The 20,167-nt window shown below is 37.4% G+C and overlaps 1 protein-coding gene across 1 annotated transcript in view; it reads left to right on the top strand.

Annotated features, from left to right (window-relative positions):
- The window catches only part of TMEM131 (transmembrane protein 131), a 244,454-nt gene that overhangs the window by 143,220 nt on the left and 81,067 nt on the right, over positions 1-20,167 (top strand). Inside the window, exon 6 of the mRNA XM_012641982.1 lies at positions 18,618-18,734. Within this exon, the coding sequence (XP_012497436.1) occupies positions 18,618-18,734 (117 nt within the window). The remainder of the gene's footprint in view (positions 1-18,617; positions 18,735-20,167) is intronic.

The raw sequence follows: 20,167 nt of genomic DNA on the forward strand, positions 1-20,167 counted from the left end.
GGGAGACCGAGGCAGTAGGATTGCTTGAGCCCAGGAGTTTTGAGGTTGCTATGAGCTAGGCTGACACCATGGCACTCTAGCATGAGCAACAGAGTAAGACTCTGTCTCAAAAAAAAATAAAAATGGAAACAGTTCAAAAATAGTTCGTAACTGCACTGTACATTTTATTTTTAACTGTTAACTTACTTTGTTAGTTCAAGCAATGTTTTGTGGTTTCTGAACACTCCAAGCTTCACCTGTTAAAGGGCTAGAATTTTCACTTTTTCCAATGCTGTCTCAATACAGAGGCTAAAGGAGATTTAGTTGCAAACAGACACTCACTGGGCTAGGTAAACAATGTAAATGAGGTAGGCAAGCCAAGTGCAATGGCCCATTCAAAAGGATCAACCCCCACTGGGCTACTGCCTGTGGTTGCTGTGTGGGAGTATAAGCCCAATGTACAGTTCTGCTGATTTTCCAAGAAGAGTCAGAAATCAGAATTTTTAAATATCTCCCAATCTTTACACATTGAAAATGAATTCAATTTTAGAAAGAAAGTGTAGACCGAACAACATAAGCTGAAGGCCACCAATTTGACATTTCTGCAGTAGGGACCTATTTCTTTCTATACATGAACCTTACACAAAGAGAATGGTGGTCTTTTTTTTTTTTTTGAAAATTCTTCAAAAGATAAACTATATGTGTATGTAATCAAAGAACAAGTTAAAAATCCATCGGTGTTTTCTGCTGTGAGGATGTGGAATTGAACGATAAATATAATTACACTTACCAAAATCAACATTTAAATAGACGAGAGTTAGCTTCAAAGGAGATAGCAAAATCTATGCTATCTTCTCTTACCTTTTGTTCTTCTTGCTTTCCATCTTTTCCCCAACAGTAAGACGTTACCTCTGGAAGCTCAAGAAGTAAAGGGGAGAGATGGAATAAACTCCTGGGGGAGGAAATAACTTCATTTCCCCTCCCCTTCAGTTTTATGCCTACAATAAGAGCCTTTGGGGAAAAATGAATGGAGTTTGTCTTGTCCAGGAGGGCAAAACCTTCTGTATGTTTCTTTTAACTCTTGCGGTCTTTGTCATATTCATAATCCCTGGTCACATGCTATTTCTTTGACAATAAAAATTCATTTTCTGTAACTCACAAACTTTTTGGTTATTAACGGATATCATCTCTACATTAACCAAGCAGTAGGAAATACAGAAAAGAATAATTTTTTAATTATTGTTTAAAAGACCACAATTTTACATAATTGTGTTATAACACATACAAATAATCCTCTTATTAAGGTTTTGATTTTAAGACCACCTGAAAATCAAGAATAGGAATAATACGAAAAGTAGGGAATGTGATTATGTGACAGTTTATCTTTCTGTATATAAGTTCTCATAATTATCTCTTAATTAAATATAATTATCTATGTAATTATAATTAAAAGTTACATAATAGTAAGACTAAGACCTATTCAGCCTTCATGGCTTTATTATATATTGGCCATAAAATATGCAATATATGTTTTGTGTCAAAGAATAGTCAAATTTTGATTGCTCGAATTGTGGAAATGGGTGTCTTACACATGGTAAGAAAACAAAATTACTTTTTTATTAATTAACTACAGCCTTTAATTAAACTTTCATATAAACTGAAGATTAACTAGGGTACACTTTGTGACTAAAATGAAAATGTTGTAGTTCACTTCTTTTACTATGCTTAATATAATAAACAATCATCTCTTATTCACTGAAGGTCATTAATGAATATTAATGATTATTTCTAATTAGATATAGAAGTCTGGACATTATTTATTCTATTTTAGGTTAAACTCTGATGTCCAGCATATTATTGGGAATTGAATAAAATGTGATACAGCAGTAGTGTGGAATATTATGCAGATAGTAAAAAGAATGAAATAAATCCATATCTGTTGATCTGGAATAATATGCATGCTATGTTAGTATATAAGAAAAACACATTGTCAAGTAGAATATAATGATTTTATAAAAAGCAAAACTCTGTGTATGCTTCGATATATTAATAAGAGCCAGAGTAAGGTATAGGTAGATTCACCAGGTTAACTGGATAACCTGAGAAAAGTGAGAATCAATGAGGTTTGAGGTGTTAACTTTTTCTTCAGTCATCTTTGCAGTGTATCACTGAGTAAAATAAGCACTTGTTATGTTAGTAATTTAAAATTTTTCTTAAATATAAATTTTAAAATAATTTTGCCACATGTGTGGACATAAGGAATTAATTAATTTAACAAATATTTATTTAGTGCCTCCCAGCACTTGAGTCTTGCCTACTTAAGTGCCAGGCACTTTGGATTTATCAGTGAACAACAGAGATAGATCCTTTACTCCAGATACTTACCTCTGGGGAGTTTAGGTGACATCAGCAGCAGAGGGAAGACAAACATAATAAATGTTATAAACTCTTAGAAGATAATACAAGCTGAGAAAAGGGAATATAGGATGAGGGGATTAGGAATGTTCCGGGAGGAGTGGTCCACTTTTAAGTAGGATGGTCAGCGTGGGCTTTGCTCAGAAGGTGACATTTGAACAAAGACTGAAGGGGTTAGGGCAGGAGGACTATATGAAGGAAAGTGGAATATATAGGAGAAGAACATTCCAGACAGAAGGAACAGGCAGTACAAAGGCTCTGCTGTGAACGCAGGCTTGGTGTGCGAAGAGTGTCTAAACCAGAGTTAGCAAGGGTGAGAGGACGTGTGGGTGGAGGGCAGACATGACAGGCCTTCCAAGCTGTGGTAAGGACTTGGCTCTTTTTCTGATTGAAATGGGAAGCCATCAAAGGGGTTTGAGTAGATGAATGAAATGATAGCTTATGTTTTAAAAGGATCACTGTTTATCAAAAATAGAGGGACAAAGGGGAGAATCAGGGTCACCAGTCACATTGGCTGTTGCAGTACTCCAAGGTGAGAAGATGATTACTCTGACCAGAGTGTGGTGTATGGAAAAGGTGAAAAAAGGGGTTGGATACAGGTATACCTCAGAGAGATTGCGGGCTCAGTTCCAGACCACCACAATAAAGCAAGTCACAAGAATTTTTTGGTTTCCCAGTGATTATTAAAGTTTAATACTATACTGTAGTCTATTAAGTGTGCTGTAGCATTTTGTCTAAAAACATACATATATACACCTTATTTCTAAAAAATGCTAACAGTCATCTGACCCTTCAGCAAGTCGTAATCTTTTTGTTTGGGGAGGGTCTTGCCTCAGAGTTGATGGCTGCTGACTGATCAGGGTGTTGGTCGCCAAAGATTGGGGTGGCTGTGGCAATTTCTTAAAATAAGACGACAGTGAAGTTTGCCATATCAATTGACTCTTCCTTTCACGAAAGATTTCTCTAGCATGCAGTGCTCTTTGATAGCATTTTACCCACAGTAGAACTTCTTTCAAAATTGAAGTCAGTATTCTCAAACCCTGCCACTGCTTTATTAACTAAATTTGTGTACTATTCTTAATCTTTTGTTGTCATTTCAACAGTGTTCATATCCTCTTCACCAGGAGTATGTTCCATCTCAAGAAACCACTTTCTTTGTTCATCCATAACAAGCAACTCTTCCTCATCCTTTAAAGTTTTATCATGAGATTTTAGGAATTCAGTCCCATCTTCAGGTTCTACGTCTTATTCTAGTTCTTTTGCTGTTTCCACATCTTTAGTGACTTCCTCTACTGAAGTCTTGGACCCCTCAAATCCATGAGGGTTGGAATCAACTTCTTCCAGATTCCTGTTAATGCTGATATTTTGACCTTCTCCCATCAATCATGAATGTTCTTAATGGCATCTAAAATGGTAAATTCTTTCCAGGTTTTCAACTGACTTGCCCACATTCATCAGAGGAATCATTTCTATAGCAGCTATAACCTTAGGAAATGTATTTCTTAAGTAATAAGACTTGAAAGTTGAAATTACCCTTTGATCCATGGGCTACAGAGTGGACGTTGTATTAGCAGGTATGAAAACAACATTAATCTCCTTGTGCATCTCCATCAGAGCTCTTGGGTGACCAGGTGCATTGTCAATGAGCAGTACTATTTTGAAAGGAATCTTTTTCTTTCTGAGCAGTAGGTCTTACCAGTGGCTAAAAATATTCAGTAACCCATGCTTTAAACAAATGTGCTGTCATCCAGGCTTTGTTATTCCATTTATTGGGCACAAGCAGAGTAGATTTCATTCTTAAGGGCCCCAGGATTTTCAGAGTGGTAGATGAACATTGACTTCAACTTAAAAGTTACCAGCTTCATTAGCCCCTAACAAGAGAGTCAGCCTGTCCTTTGAAGCTTTGAAGCCAGACATTGACTTCTCTCTAGCTATGAAAGTCCTAGATGGCATTTTCTTTCAATAGAAAATTTCTATTCATCTCATTTCTGTTCATCTCATGAGAAATCTGTTGTTGACTGTAGCCACCTTCATCAATGCTAGACCTTCTGGATAACTTTCTGCAACTTTTACATCAGCTTCGCCTTGCGCTTTTATGTTACCGAGCTAACTTCTTTCCCTAAACCTTAAGAACCAATGTCTGCTAACTTCCAGCTTTTCTTTTGCAGCCTCCTAACCTCTGTCAGCCTTCATAGAGTTAAAGAGAATTGGGGCCTTGTTCTGGATTAGGCTTTGGCTGGTTCGATCTTCTATCCAGACCACTAAAACTTTCTCCATATCAGCAATAAGGCTGTTTTGCTTTCTTAACTGTCATTCATGTGTTCACTAGGGTAGCACTTTTAACTTCCTTCAAGAACTTTTCCTTTGCATTCACAGCTTGGCTAACTGATGAAAGAAAGGGGCCTAGCTCTCAGCCTATCTTGGCTTTTGACATGCTTTCTTCACTAAGCTTCATTTCTATCTTTGATTTAAAGTGAGAGATGTGCAACTCTTCCTTTCACTTGAACACTTAAAGGCCATTGTAGGCTATTAATTGGTCTGATTTCAATATTGTTGTGTCTCAGGGAATAGGGAGGCCTGAGGAGAGGGAGAGGGATGGGGGAACAGCCTGTCGGTGGAGGGGTCAGAACACACACAACATTGATCGATTAAGTTGGGTGTCTTAAGTGAGTGATGGTTCGTGGCACCTCAAAACAGTTACAGTAGTAACATCAAAGACCACTGATCACCATAACAGATGTAATAATAATGAAAAAAGTTTGAAATATTGCAAGAATTACCAAAAATGTGACATAGAGACATGAAGTGAGCACATGCTCTTGGAAAAATGGTGCCAATAGACTTGACTGATACAGGGTTGCTACAAACCTTCAATTTGTAAAAAATGCAATATCTGTGAAGTACAGTAAAATGAAGCACAATAAAAGGCAATATGCCTGTATATTTTGAATATACAGCCAACAGGATTTCGTGATGTGAGATTGGGAGAAAGAGGAGGATTAAGATTGGCTCTGGAGTTTTGTCCCAAGCAAGTAGAAGGACAAAGTTTACTATCACCTGAGATGGAGAAGGCTGAGGGTGAAGCAGGTTTCAGAGGTACAACCAATAGTTCAATTGGGACATGTTTGATTTGAACTGTCTCCTAGATATTCAAATAGAGGTGTCAAGGAGGCTGTTGGTATTTGAGTTTGGTGTATGAGAGAGAGAGGATTGGACTAGAAATAGAAGCTCAGGAGTCACTGGTGAAGGTACAAAGCCATGCATCTGGTTAAGATCACCAGGGAAGTAAAAACCCAGGAAATGAGCTTTGCTTACAAATATGACTTGCCAAAATTACAGTTTCTTAGTGTGAGAACTAGAAACTCAGGTCTTGTATCCATCAGCTACAAGCATTCTATGGAAATGTCCCTTACTTTGTGAAATTTACATGGGTTTTAAAAGGATATTGTTTGAATATTTTTTTAAATAAAATAAGTTCCCATAAAAATTTCAAAGGAAACCAGGTTTCCTCTGGATAAATTTTCATATAGTAAGCATAGATCTTATGAATCTCTTCTAGAACTGTTCTCAGATAGCAATACTGTACTCAGCAATTCTAAAACCATTTTTTTCACATTTTTATATCTCTGGAATCGGGACACATCTTACAGTCAGACACCTTACAATCACTGTCAGCTTGGATTAAAGTTGGGTTTTTCCAGAGAGAATGACTGGCACTAGTGGTCTCAGCACTGTAATGTAAACATTAAATTTTCTGCTTGAGGTTTTTTGGACCACTGATATGTATGTATTCAGACTACAAACCTGCATGAATACTGATGTATAGTCCAAATTCTAAGTTAGTTTTTCTCCCTCCATGTAGTGCCCCAAATGAGTCATATAGTTTTCTTCACTGGCCCTTTGTATGAAGCAGGTTTTTGTTATCCTCACTCCTTGCTTTATGTGCAGGTCTCTTATTAGCTGTTTTTGAGCATTATTTTTTTCCTTTTTCTCTTGCTCTGGTACAAAGCATCTATATTTAAAGTGGTGGCATCTTAGATGGGAAAATGACATTCTTTTTTCAAATTGCCTTGATTCTTCTCTGTGTCATAGGTGTCAGGACTATGAATCCTCAAATTGTTGGAGGTAGTTATAAAGGTGATAAAAGGGTGGCCAGCAATACAATTCTGTGGAATTAAATTCATGACAGTGGACTGTGTGGGTGGATGGCCCGAACTTAGTAATGTTATCTACTTTATTTTTAGAGATTTTGTTATTTTAAAGTAGATTAGGGTTTATTCTTGCCAACCAAGAGTTAAACCTAAACAGTCAATTGATTGTTCTTGTTCCAAGGGAACATGCAAACTGAGACCTTTGTACAAATGGTCCCGACTAAAATAAAATTGAGTCAGTCTATAAGGGACCCCTGGCAGACTTATGTCACTTGGTGAAGTGTCCGCTCAAGTCTTTTGCCTGTTTTTTAATTGAGTTGTTTGTTTTCGTATTCAGTTCTTATTTACTCCAAATAGTGAAAAAAAATAAATACTTTTATATTTATTATATTATATTATGTATCTTACATATATTTGTATGTTTTTAAATTACGATATACATGCAGTAAAATTTCACACCTTTAGTTCTGAGTTTTGAGAAACCCTTAAAGTCATGTAATCAGTAACTCAGTCAACTCAAACCAATGAGTATAACAGCCTATTCCAGGGTATATTAATGGAACCATGTAGTATATAGCTCTTTTAGTCTGGCTTCTTTAATTTAATAAAATACGTTCCATATTGGTCCATGTTGTTAGGTGTATCAGTTCTTTGAACCGCTTTATTGCAGAATAGTATTTCATTGGCTGGCAGTATCACAGTTTGTTTATTCATTTATGAGTTGAAGACTTTTGGGTTATTTCCTACTTGGAGTTATAAATAAAGCCACTATACATATTTACATATAGATTTTTGTGTAAACATAAATGTTCATTTCTTTTAGGTAAATGCTTAGGAGTGAGATTGCTGGGTCTTATGCTAAGTATATGTTTAACAGTTTTTCATAATGATTGTACCACTTCATGTTCCCACTAGATGTATGAGAGTTTCAGTTGCTCCACATCCTTATTAGCATTCCATGTTGTCAGGTTTGGGGTTTTGTTTGTTTGCCGTTAAAATAGGTGTATAGTGTTAGTCCATTTTCAATTTGCATTCCCCAGTGAAAAGTAATATTCAATATCTTTTTATTTGCCATCCATATATTTTCTTTGATGAAGTAGCTGCTCAAATTTTTTGCCTGTTTTTTTAATTGGCTTGTTTTCTTAGTGAGTTCTTTATATATTCCGGATATAAGTCCTTTATCAGGAGGTGATTTGCAAATCTTTTCTTTCCGTTTGTAGCATGTCTATTCATTCTCTTTATAAAATCTTTAAAGAGCAGAAGTTTTTAATGTTTATGAAGTCCAGTTTATCAAATTTTTCTTTTATGGGTCATGCTTTTGAAGTTGTAGCTAAGAACTCTTTGCCTAACCCAAGATCACAAAGATTTTCTCCAGTTTTGCCTCTAGAAGTATAATTGGTCCTCCATGTTCCTGGGTTCCACATCCATGAATTCAATCAGTGCCAAATTGAAAATATTTGAAAAAAAATTGTGTCTATACTAAACATGTACAGATTTTTTTCTGGTCATTATTCCCTAAACAATACAGTGTAACAACTATTTACATATTTTTTTTTATTTCTGCATCTTATGGAGGTACAAATGTTTAGGTTACATTGCCCTTGCCCCCCTGAGTCAGAGCTTCAAGTGTGTCCATCCCCCAGATGGTGCGCATCACACTGATTATTTACGTATATACCCATCCCCTCCACCCCCCTCCCATCTGCCCGACGCCCGATAAATGTTATTCCTATATGTGCCCTTAGGTGTTGATCAGTGAAACCAATTTGCTGGTGAGTACATGTGGTGCTTATTTTTCCATTCTTGGGATACTTCACTTAGTAGAATGGGTTCCAGCTCTATCCACGAAAATACAAGAGGTACTAGCTATATCACCATTGTTTCTTATAGCTGAATAGTACTCCATGGTATACATATACCACATTTTATTAATCCACTCATGTATTGATCGGCACTTGGGTTGTTTCCACATCTTTGCAGTTGTGAATTGTGTTGCTATAAACATTTGAGTGCAGATGTCTTTTTTATAGAATGTCTTTTGTTCTTTTGGGTAGATGCCCAGCAGTGGGATTGCGGGAACAAATGGTAGATCTACTTGTATCTCTTTAAGGTATCTCCATATTGCTTTCCACAGAGGTTGCACTAGTTTGCAGTCCCACCAGCAGTGTATGAGTGTTCCTATCTCTCCGCATCCATGCCAACATTTATTGTTTTGGGACTTTTTGATAAAGGCCATTCTCACTGGAGATAAGTGATATCTCATTGTGGTTTTGATTTGCATTTCCCTGATGATTAGAGATGTTGAGCATTTTTTCATATGTTTCTTGGCCATTATTCTGTCTTCTTTTGAAAAGTTTCTGTTCATGTCCTTTGCCCACTTTTTGATAGGGTTGTTTGATTTTTTCTTGCTGATTTTCCTGAGTTCTAAATAGATTCTAGTTATCAATTTTCTCCCATTCTGTAGGTTGTCTGTTTGCTCTCATGACAGTTTCTTTGGCTGTGCAGAAGCTTTTTAATTTGATCAGGTCCCATTTATTTATTTTTGTTGTTGCTGTGATTGCCTTTGCGGTCTTCTTCATAAATTCTTTGCCTAGGCCAATGTCTGTAAGAGTTTTTCCAATGTTTTCTTCTAGAATTCTAATAGTTTCACACCTTAGGTTTAAGTCTGTTACCCACCATGAGTTGATTTTTGTGAGAGGTGAAAGGTGTGGATCCTGTTTCAGTCTTCTACATGTGGCTATCCAGTTTTCCCAGCACCATTTATTGAATAAGGATTCTTTTCCCCAATATATGTTTTTGTCTGCTTTGTCAAAGATTAGATGGCTATATGAGGATGGTTTTATATCTGGGTTCTCAGTTCTGTTCCACTGGTCAATGACCCTGTTCTTGTGCCAGTACCACGCTGTTTTGATTATTATAGCCTTCTAGTATAGTTTGAAGTCTGGTAAATTGTTACCTCCCATTTTGTTTTTATTGCCTAGGATTGCTTTTGCTATACAGGGTCTTCTCTGGTTCCATATGAAGCATAAAATTACTTTTTCTATGTCTGTGGAAAATGATATTGGTATTTTAATAGGGATTGCATTGAATCTGTAGATCACTTTGGGTAGTACAGACATTTTAACAATGTTGATTCTGCCAACCCACGAGCATGGTTTGGTTTTCCACCTGTTTACATCCTCTGCTATTTCCTTCCTCAGTGTTTTATAATTCTCCCTGTAGAGGTCTTTTACCTCCTTAGTTAAATATATTCCTAGGTATTTTATTTTCTTTGTTGCTGTTGTGAAGGGTATTGAGTCTTTGATTTGGTTCTCAGTTTGACTGTTACTGGCATATATGAATGCCTCTGATTTGTGTGTATCGATTTTGTATCCTGAGACTTTACTGAATTCATTTATCAATGCCAGGAGTCTCTTGGTTGAATCCTTGGGGTTTTCTAGCTATAATATCATATCATCAGCAAAGAGTGAGCTGTTTCAATTTCAGTACTTGATATTGGTCTGTTCAGGAATTCTATTTCTTCCTGGTTGAGCCTAGGGAGGCTGTGTGTTTCTAAAAATTTGTCCATTTCCTCCACATTTTCCAGTTTGTGTGCATAATGGTTTTTGTAGTATTCATACATTATATCTTGTATCTCTGTGGCATCAGTTATTTCTCCTTTTTTGTTCCTGATGGAGCTTATTAGAGATTTTTCTTTTCTGCTTTTCGTTGGTCTAGCCAAAGGCATGTCAATTTTGTTTATTTTTTCAAAGAACCAACTTTTTGTTTTATTAATCTTCTGTATAGTTTTCTTGTTGTCAATTTCGTTTAGTTCTGATTTGATCTTATTAATTTCACTTCTTCTGCTGGGTTTGGGGCCAGTCTGTTCTTATTTTTCCAGCTCTTTGAGCCGGTTCATTAGGTTGTCTATTTGTGATCCTTCTGTCTTCTGGATATAGGCATTTATGGAAATAAACTTTCCTCTCAGGACTGCTTTAGCTGTGTCCCACAGATTTTGGTAATTTGTGTCTCCTTTGTCGTTTAATTCAAAGAATCTTTTGATTTCCATCTTGATTTCCTCATTTATGAAGTAATCGTTCAGCAGAAGGCTGTTTAGTTTCCATGACTTTGTGTGGAAATGAGAGTTTCTGTTAGGGTTGATTTCTACTTTTATTCCACTGTGGTCTGAGAAGATACATGGTATGATTTCTATTTTTTTTTTTTTGAGACATGCTTTATGTCCTAGGATATGGTCAGTCTTAGAGAATATCCCATGAGCTGATGAGAAGAATGTATATTCAGTGGTTTGGGGGTAAAATGTCCTGTAAATGTCAGTCAGACCCATTTGTTCTAGAGTTCTGTTTAAGTCCATTATTTCTTTGTTAATTTTCTGTTTGGAGGCTCTGTCCTGTGCTGTCAGCAGGATGTTGAAGTCTCCGGCTATTATGGTATTGCTGTTTATCACTTTGTTTAGATCAAGTAGAGTTTGCTTTATGAATCTGGGTGCACCTAAGTTGGGTACATAACATATTTAGAATTGTTATGTCTTCTTGTTGAACTGTACTCTTCACCATTATATAGTGACCCTCTTTGTCTTTCATTACTTGTGTTGATTTAAAAACTTAAGTTATCTGAAATCAAAACCGCCACGCCAGCCTTCTTTTGGCTTCCATTTGCTTGAAATATTGATTTCCACCCCTTTAACTTGAGTCTGAATGCATCCTTGCAGGTTTCCTGAAGACAGTAGATACTTGGCTTGTATTTTTTATCCATTCGGCCAGCCTACGTCTCTTGAGTGGGGAGTTCAAGCCATTCACATTTATTGAGAGAATTGATAGGTGGGGCAAATCTTTGTTCATCCTATTGGGTTGAACTTTATTGTTTTATTTACTCTCTTGAGCCATTGTGGTATCTGGCCTTTGATCTTTAGCTTTTGAGTGGTTTTACATTTGTGAGTGTTTCTTGTGCTGATCTGTGTGTAACTCTCTTTTAAGTACTTCTTGGAGGGCTGGTCTTGTCTTGGTGAATTCCCTCAGTCTTTGCTTATCTGAGAATGTCTTTATTTCTCCTTCATATACAAAACTTAGTTTTACAGGGTACAAGATTCTAGGCTGGGCATTATTCTGTTTCAGAAGAGTGAGAATGGGGCCTCAGTCTCTTCTTGCTTGTAGGGTTTCAGTTGAGAAGTCTAGCAGATGGGCTTTCCTTTGTATGTTACTTGTTTCTTTCGCCTTACATCTGGTAGAAGGACCTCTTTAGTGGATGTTTTGGTCAGTCAGATGACTGCTTGTTGTCGTGTTTTCCTGTTTGCATTGAATCTCCCAGGGGTCCTTTGAGCTTCTTGTACCTGGATATCTAGATTTTTACCAAGGCCTGGGAAATTTTCCTCTATTATATCTTCAAATAGATTATCCAACCCTTGCGTGTTTTCTTCTTCACCCTCAGGTATGTCCATAACTCTCACGTTAGGCTTCTTCACATAATCCCACATTTCTTGTAGGCTCTGCTCTTTTCTCTTATTTCTAGCTCTGTGACTGACTTATTTAATTGGAAGGTGTTATCTTCAATCCCTGAGATTCTTTCTTCTGTTTGATCTACCCTGTTCTTGAGGCTTTCCACTGTGTTTTGTAGTTCCTTGAATAAATTCTTCATTTCCAGGAGTTCAGTTTCATTTTTCTTTACTATTTCCATTTCTTTAGTGAATTTTTCTTCCAAGTCCTGGATTTTTTTCTTTTCTTTTTTTTTTTTGTCATTTCTTTGTGTTGGTTATCCATTTTTTTCTTGGATATCATTGAGTTTTCTTACAATCCATGTTCGAAATTCTTCTTCCGTCATTTTAGTGTTCTGAGTTTGGTTAATGTCCATTGCTAGAGAGCTGGTGTTCCTCTTTGAGGGTGTGCTTTCCGTTTGATTCTTCATACTTTCAGAATTCTTTTGCTGGTTCCTTCCCATCTGGATCAGTTGTTGCTTCTTGCCTTTAGATTTTCATTCGGATAATGACAAGCCCTGTTTAGTCTCTGAGCCAGTAGGTGGTGTTTGTAGGTGAGATTCGACCACACCCTTTATGATGAGTCAGTAGATGCAGTAAAAGGGTGTGCAGAATGACCTCCCTGTCAGTAGGTGGTGCTTGCTGGGAGAAGCAGGCTGCAGTGTTGTTTTTGAGTCCAGTAACCAGCTCTTGTTACTCTGGAGAGGCACTCGGGTGGTGGGTGGGGCCCTGGGACTTCCAGGTGTGTCCTTATTCTCCACCTCAGTGGGGGCAGGTCCGTGAGTGAGTCTGGACGGAGCTGGGTTGGGTAAGCCTGCCCTCAAGTTCCACAGATGGTATTAGCAAGGACAAAAGTCTGTTCTCTGCTTCTGGGCAAAGCTGCCAAGGAGGGGCTGAAATGGCCTCACTCAGCTGAAAAGACTGTATGCAGGAGTGGGATTGTCTGAGACCTGCAGTCTGGAGCAGGGTTCGCTCCTTTCCACCCTCCCCTATCCCGTGGTTTCTCCTGGGCCTCTGCCAGCAGGTAGGACCTCAAGCCAGCAAATATCCCCTGGCTGTGATGCGGGCTGGGAGATTCCCTGCCCAGGATCACAGCCTGGACTGGGTACACAGCCTTCCCGTGGGAGGAGGGTTGCCCTCAAGCATGCTGAGCTGCCCCTGAAGGCACACACACCTCAGTAGGCTCATTCACAAATATCCCTCTGTGCCCCGGGGCAACGCGATCGAGACCTGGGTGTATGGGGTTTGGTCTGCAGGCCTGTCCCCTCAGCCCTCGAGATCAATCCCTGGCCCTGCCAGGGGGTGGAGTGCTGGTCTCAAGTCACCCACAGGGTGCTCAAGCTGGATCTATGTCACTCCACTTCGGGATTTTGCCCCCTTCTCCCGGACTCACTAGGCTAGCAGCACCTGGGAAGGCTGGTGGGTAGGGATCTCACAGTCTGAGTACCCCTCAGTCTGCTGTAGGGCCCCAAAAGGAAAGGTCCCGTTCCTTGCAGATGCCTCCATGGGATGGCTAAATTGTCTCTCTGGTCACCCACGAGTAGGGAAGGGGAAGGAGAGAATGAAGCAATATGGCACCTGCTGGTCAGCTTAGGTCTGCACGCGGGGAGGTGCCCCAAGGGAGCTGGGAGCCTGGTGCCCTGTCCTCAAGAGGCTCACTGCTCACCGGCAGCAGCTGTCTCTGGGCTGGTGTCGGCAGGTCTCTCCAACCGCTCAGGAGCCCACCAGCAGTCTGAGATGCAAGGGAGGGGAAAGTTATCTGCTCCACCTATCCTTGTTGCTGGTCTCCAAGCCTCTCGGGGGCCTTTCTCCTTCCAGTTCTCCTCCGCATCGTCTTCCGTGGAGTCTCCTATAGTTTCAGAAACCCTTCCTTTGGACCCTCATCCGATCTATGTTTGTCTGCTAATTTATTTTTTTTTCACTTTCTTCTAAAATCTGTCTTTTTTGCAGAGACACTGGCTGGCGGCTTTTCTCATCCGCCATCTTGAATCTTCCTATTTACATATTAATAGCATTTACATTATATTAGGTAGTATAAATAATCTAGAGGTGATATAAAGTATACAGAAGGATGTGCATAGGTTATACGCAAATATTAGGCCATTTTATATCAGGGATTTTTGTATCCACAGGAAGTCCTGGAACAAATCCTTTACAGATACCAAGGGACAACTGTAGTAGTTTTAGATTTTACATTTAGGTCTATGATCCATTTTTAGTTAATGTTTGCTTATGGTATGAGATACAGATCAAGGATTATTTTGTTTTGCATATGGATATCCAGGTGTTCCTGAGCCATTGCTTAAAAAACACCATCCTTTCTCATTCTAACCCCACTGTATTTTTGTTGAAAATTGATCTTGTATGCGTGGGTCTGTTTTTGGATTCTCTACTACGATCTAATATATATCTAATAGAGAGACTCTAAAATACCTATCTTTTCACCAGTTCATAGTGTTTTGATTACTGTGGCTTTATAGTAATTCTTAGAATCAGGTATCAGAAGTCCTCTAATTTTGTTTTTCTTTTTCATAATTGTTTTGACTTATTCTTTTTCCGTGCCTTCTAAATTTTAGAATCAGCTTGTCAATTTCTTTTTTTAAAAAATCCTACTGAGTTTTTTTAACAGTGTTGTTTGAATTAATTTTAAATGTACAGAAAAGTAATAGTCTCCACATACCCCTCACTCAGTTGCCATACATTCATATATGGTAGTCTCCTCCACATATTTCTACCTCAGTTTCTTCTGGTGTTAACATCTTGGCCGGGCACAGTGGTTCATGTCTGTAATCCTGGCACTCTGGGAGGCCGAGGCTGGAGGATCGCTTGAGGTCAGGAGTTCGAGACCAACCTGAACAAGAATGAGGTCCCGTCTCCACAAAAAAATAGAAAAATTGGCAAGGTGTAATGATGCATGCCTATAGTCCCAGCTATTCAGGAGGCTGAGGCAGGAGGATTGCTCGAGCCCAGGAGTTTGAGGTTGCAGTGAGCTATGATGATACCACTGCCCTCTAGCTGGGGTGACAGAGCAAGACTCTGTCTCAAAAAAAAAAAACTTATGTAATCATAGTGCAAATACTAAACTAGGAACCTAGCGTTTATACAATACTATTAACTAAAGAGCTTATATGAATTTCATCAGTTTTTCTGTCACATTTTTTCTGTTTGAAGATCCTATTTCACATTGTGTTAAGTTGTTACTTCTCCTTAGACTGAAATTTTGATTGCAGTTGCATTGGGTATATAAATCAATTTGAGGAGAATTAACCTCTTAACAATATTGAGTCTTCTAGTCCATGAACACAGTATCTCTCTTCATTTGTCTTCTTTGATTACTTTCAGCAGTGTTTTATAGTTTTCAGCTTACAGAACTTGCACGTTATTAGATTTATGCCTTAATATTTCTTTGTATGTTATTGTAAATGATACTTTTTTTTTATTTCAGCATATTAGGGGGGTACAGATGTTTAGGTTACATATGTTGCCCTTGCCTCCCCCCTCCCCCCCTAAGTCCGAGTTTCAAATATGTCCATCCTTCACGTGGTGTGCATTGCACTCTTTGTATATGCATATACCCGTCCCCTGCTCCCTCCACCCCCCTTCCCCCTCACCCCTGCCCAACATCCAATAGATGTTGTTATTATATTTGCACTTGTGTGTTGATCAGTTAATACCAATTTGATGGTGAGTACATGTGGTGCTTGTCTTTCCATTGTTGGGATACCTCACTTAGTAGAATGCGTTCCAGCTCTATCCAGGAGTATACAAGAGGTGCTATATCACCATTGTTTCTTAAAGCTGAATAGTACTCCATGGTATACATATACCACATTTTATTAATCCACTCATGTATTGATGGACACTTGGGTTGTTTCCACATCTTTGCAGTTGTGAATTGTGCTGCTATAAATATTCGGGTGCAGGTGTCTTTCTTATACAGTATCATTTGGTCTTTTGGGTAGATGCCCAGTAATGGGATTGCTGGATCGAATGGTACTTCTACTTGTATCTCTTTAAGATATCTCCATATTGCTTTCCACAGAGGTTGCACTAGTTTACAGTCCCACCAACAGTGCATGAGTGTTCCTCTCTCTCCGCATCCACGCCAACAGTAAATGATACTTTTTTAAAAATTAGAATTCCAGTTGTTCATTTTTAGTATGTGGAAACACAATTGATTATTATATATTGACCTTGCTTCCCATGACTTTGTTAAATTCTTTTCTTAGTCCTAGGAGCATATTTGTAAATATTTTTTGAGATTATCTATATAGAAAGCCATGTTGTCAGTGAATAAAAACAGATTTTGTTTTCTGTACTAATGTGTGTGCCTTTTATTTCTTGCCTTACTGCACTTTCTAGTACTTCAGTACAATGTTAGATAGCTGTCATAAGAGAAGATATCTTTGCGTTGTTCTAAGTTTTGGAAGGAAAACATTCATTCATTCACCATTAAATATGATAACTCTAGGGTTTTTGTAGATGCTCATTATCAGGTTGAGGGAGTTTTGTTCACCTAGTTTACTGAGATTTTTAGTCATGAATGGATATTAAGTGTTGTAAAATTATTACTTTCATTTATTGAGATGACCTTACGGTTTTTCTTTAGTCTGTTGGTAAGTGAATTATATTGATTTGATTTTTGAATCTTGGACTAAAATTGCATTCCTAAGGTAAAAATCACTTGGTCGTAACGTATTATCCTTTTTATATATTGCCTGGATTCAATTCTCCAGTACTTTGTAGAAGGTTGTATGTCTATGTTTATGAAGGATATTGGCTTGTAGCTTTCTTGTCAAGTCTTTACCTGGTCTTGATATCAGGGTAACGCTAGGCTCAATATGAGTTAGGAAGGTTCTTTCTTCTTCTGTATGCTGGAAAGTTTGTGTAGGGTTGGTATTATTTCTTTCTTAAATGGTTGGTAGAGAATTCTACCATTCTACCAATGAAGTCATCTCAGCTCAGGCTTTTCTTTGTGAGGATGTTTTTTTTACCACAAATTAAATTTCTTTAATTGGGTGTAGGACTATTCGTGTTACGTATTTCATTTTGAATTAGCTTTAGCAGACTGTGTCAGATTTGGCAGATTGTCAAAGAATATGTCCATTTCGTCTAGTTATTAAATTTATGGGCATAGAATTGTTTGCAGTATCCTTTTGTCATCCTTTTTATGGGTAAAGGGTATATAATGAGATCCATATTTTAGTTCCTTATATTTTTGTCTTCTTCCTTTTTATTCATGGTCATTCTGTGTAGGGTTTTATCAGTTTTATGGACCTTTTGTAATACTATAAATTTTCTTCCTAGTATTTCTTTAAGTGCAGGCTACAAATTTTGATATGTTGTATTTCATTTCCAATCGATTCAAAATATTTTCTAATTTATCTTGTGACTACTTATTTGACCAGTGGGTTATTTTAGAAGTCTGTTGTTTAATTTCAAACTATTTGAGGATTTACCAGATGTTTTTCTATTACTGATTTCTGACTCAGGTGTGAATTCCACCTAGTGTCTACATCTTCCAGGGGCTCTATACTCTCATGCTAGCCTACACTTGACCTTTTAACAATGTGTAAACATTTTACCTGAATTTCTTGCTTACTTTGTTGTGGTGGCCTAATCTTCTTCTCATTCTCTGCCAGTACTCACATTGTATCTCTCTTGGAAATACTTGTCTTTCCTATGATTTGGGGCTAGTTGGTAATCTGTGATGGGTTCAAGAAAAAATGTGATTTTGTAAATTATTCTTTTTGTTGGTGATATTGCAGGAGAAATACTCTTTCCAGCTTTCTGCATTCTAAGGTGAAATCAGAGTCTCAATGCCATGTATTTTGAGCTATAATTTGGGTAGCATTTTAGAGTTCTGGCCATAGAGACAGAATGAGAAGAGTTGATAGCTTTACATACTAAAACACATTTTAAGGCTTTATTGCAGGCAGAGTTGCAATCCCAGTCTTTCAGACTTCGTGGAACAGCCCTGTTGTTTTGTTGTAATAAAATTTTAGTTTACTGACTATAGTGACATTCTCAATCTGCACAAGATAATAGGAGTTGAATTCCTACGCATATTTTCACCCCTGCCTTCTTTCCTTATTTACGTTTCAGGGACATTTTGTGCCTTGTGTGGATGGATGGCAGAGATCAGGGGGTTCAAGGCTGTGCTTATTCTTTGGAATAATACAGGTTGTTGCTTAGTAGTACAGTAGTACATCTGTATAAAAAGCTCAGCTTCAGCTCAACTCCTCCTTGATTGTCTGATCATGGAACAGCCTACAATTAGGCACTTCATTCCAGCCTAGTGATTGTTGAATGAACCCAGTCCAAGGAAACCATCTGTTTTTCAGGCCTTTAGGCTGGTAATTGACAAAGATATGTGACTATAGACATTTAATATAAAGACATCTTTTTTATTATTATCCATTGCACAATAGTCAGGCTAATGTAAAGCTTAAACCTTTAAAGGAAAAAAGCTAGTTCGTGGAAACGATTCTAAGATATTTGTTTAAAGAACTTTAGCTATGTAATTTTGGTCAGCATGATCTGTTGGGGTTTTGTTTTTTGTTGTTTGTTACCAATTTAACTTTATTTATTGCTTTGCTTTTCAGAAAATTCTTCCAGGAGGAAATACATCATTTGATGTAGTTTTTCTTGCAAGAGTAGTGGGAAATGTAGAAAATACTTTATTTATTAACACATCTAATCATGGGGTATTTACTTACCAGGTAAGAACCAGAATTAAAACTTTTGTTTATTTTATAAAATATAATCATTATCTCTACCTTATCATGTGACAGTCTTTTAAGAACTTACTTCAAAAACTCAGGGCCTAATAGCAAATGTAAGAGTTTAGGCTTAGAGCATTTTCATACTTATTGCAAATATCCCTATTCAATCAGACTGAACAAATTATTTTAAAGCTACAGCTAGAGTGTTAAGGTAAGATTGGTTGACAAACGAATAGTAAAAAATATTTTCACACTGACTTTTAAAATTTTTTTTAATTTTTACTTTTCAGACACTTACACAGCATAGTTGATAACAGTTCCAAAATTAAAACATACATGCCAACTTTTCTTTAGTAAAGAATCATTACTAAAGAATTAGTAATATCATATTTACTTCTTCGATGAACACTTTTATGTAGAATCTTTTTTTAGGTAATTAAAGAAAGTTAATGTTTATAGGAATAATATAGTAAATCTTTTTGTGTAATATATCAGCCATTATTATGTTTGTGAATCAGTTTTTTATATAGTAATATCAAGATTGTTAAGAAGAATTATTTATATTTGGCTAGCACTATACTATACATATACTCTGCCTGTGTTACAGATACTATTATTCTCATTTTTTTTTTCAGATAAGGTAGTTGAAGTTTAGAAACGTTAAGTAGTTTGCCCAAATTATGCTACTAGTAAGTTGTTGAGCAGTTACAAAGACCATAATAATCTTTTCCACTATGCTGAGCTGCCCATGCAACTCAAATATTTAAATCCTTACTTAGCTAATACCTTACTTTACATTTTTTATGCTTTTATTTAAGACATTTCCTCTCCAGTGCCCAAATCACTCCATGTATTTTGAAAATATGTCAGAGTAAATATTCCATTGTAGTAAGGAACCATATCTTCTGCATACTTATGGTGAATAAGTCTTTAAAGGTAGTAGGCATTCAGTAAACTTTTGATGCTTGGTTCAGTAATTTTTAAGTGTGATATAGATGATACTCATTGAACATATACTTGTCAAGTAAATGAAAAGATTATCGTAAGAATGAAGGTCCTTACTCTATAAAGGTATCCTCCAGTGGACCTATATGGTCACAGCCAATCTGGACTATCTGGGGGTCATGATCAGATTGTTCTCAAGGTGAGCGCCAGCAGCCAGCCGTTTCTTTCTTTACCTCTCCACATCCAGTCTTTCACCAAGTCTTCCTTCTAAGTATATCTCGAGTCTGTCTACTTCTCTTCACTACCACTGCTCTCTTCCAAGCCACTGTCACCTCTCACTGGATTATACAGTAGGTGTCTAAACTCTCCCCCAACCCCTACATGGTCTGTTATTTACCCTGTAGACAGTGAGATTTTTTAAAAATCTTTTGATTTGTATTTAGTCTCTCCCCAGTACTGTAATGTAAGTTTCATGAGAGTAGGCA

Source organism: Propithecus coquereli, unplaced genomic scaffold (assembly GCF_000956105.1).
Source record: "Propithecus coquereli isolate 6110/MARCELLA unplaced genomic scaffold, Pcoq_1.0 Scaffold171, whole genome shotgun sequence".
In the NCBI taxonomy this organism is placed as follows: Eukaryota; Metazoa; Chordata; class Mammalia; order Primates; family Indriidae; genus Propithecus; species Propithecus coquereli.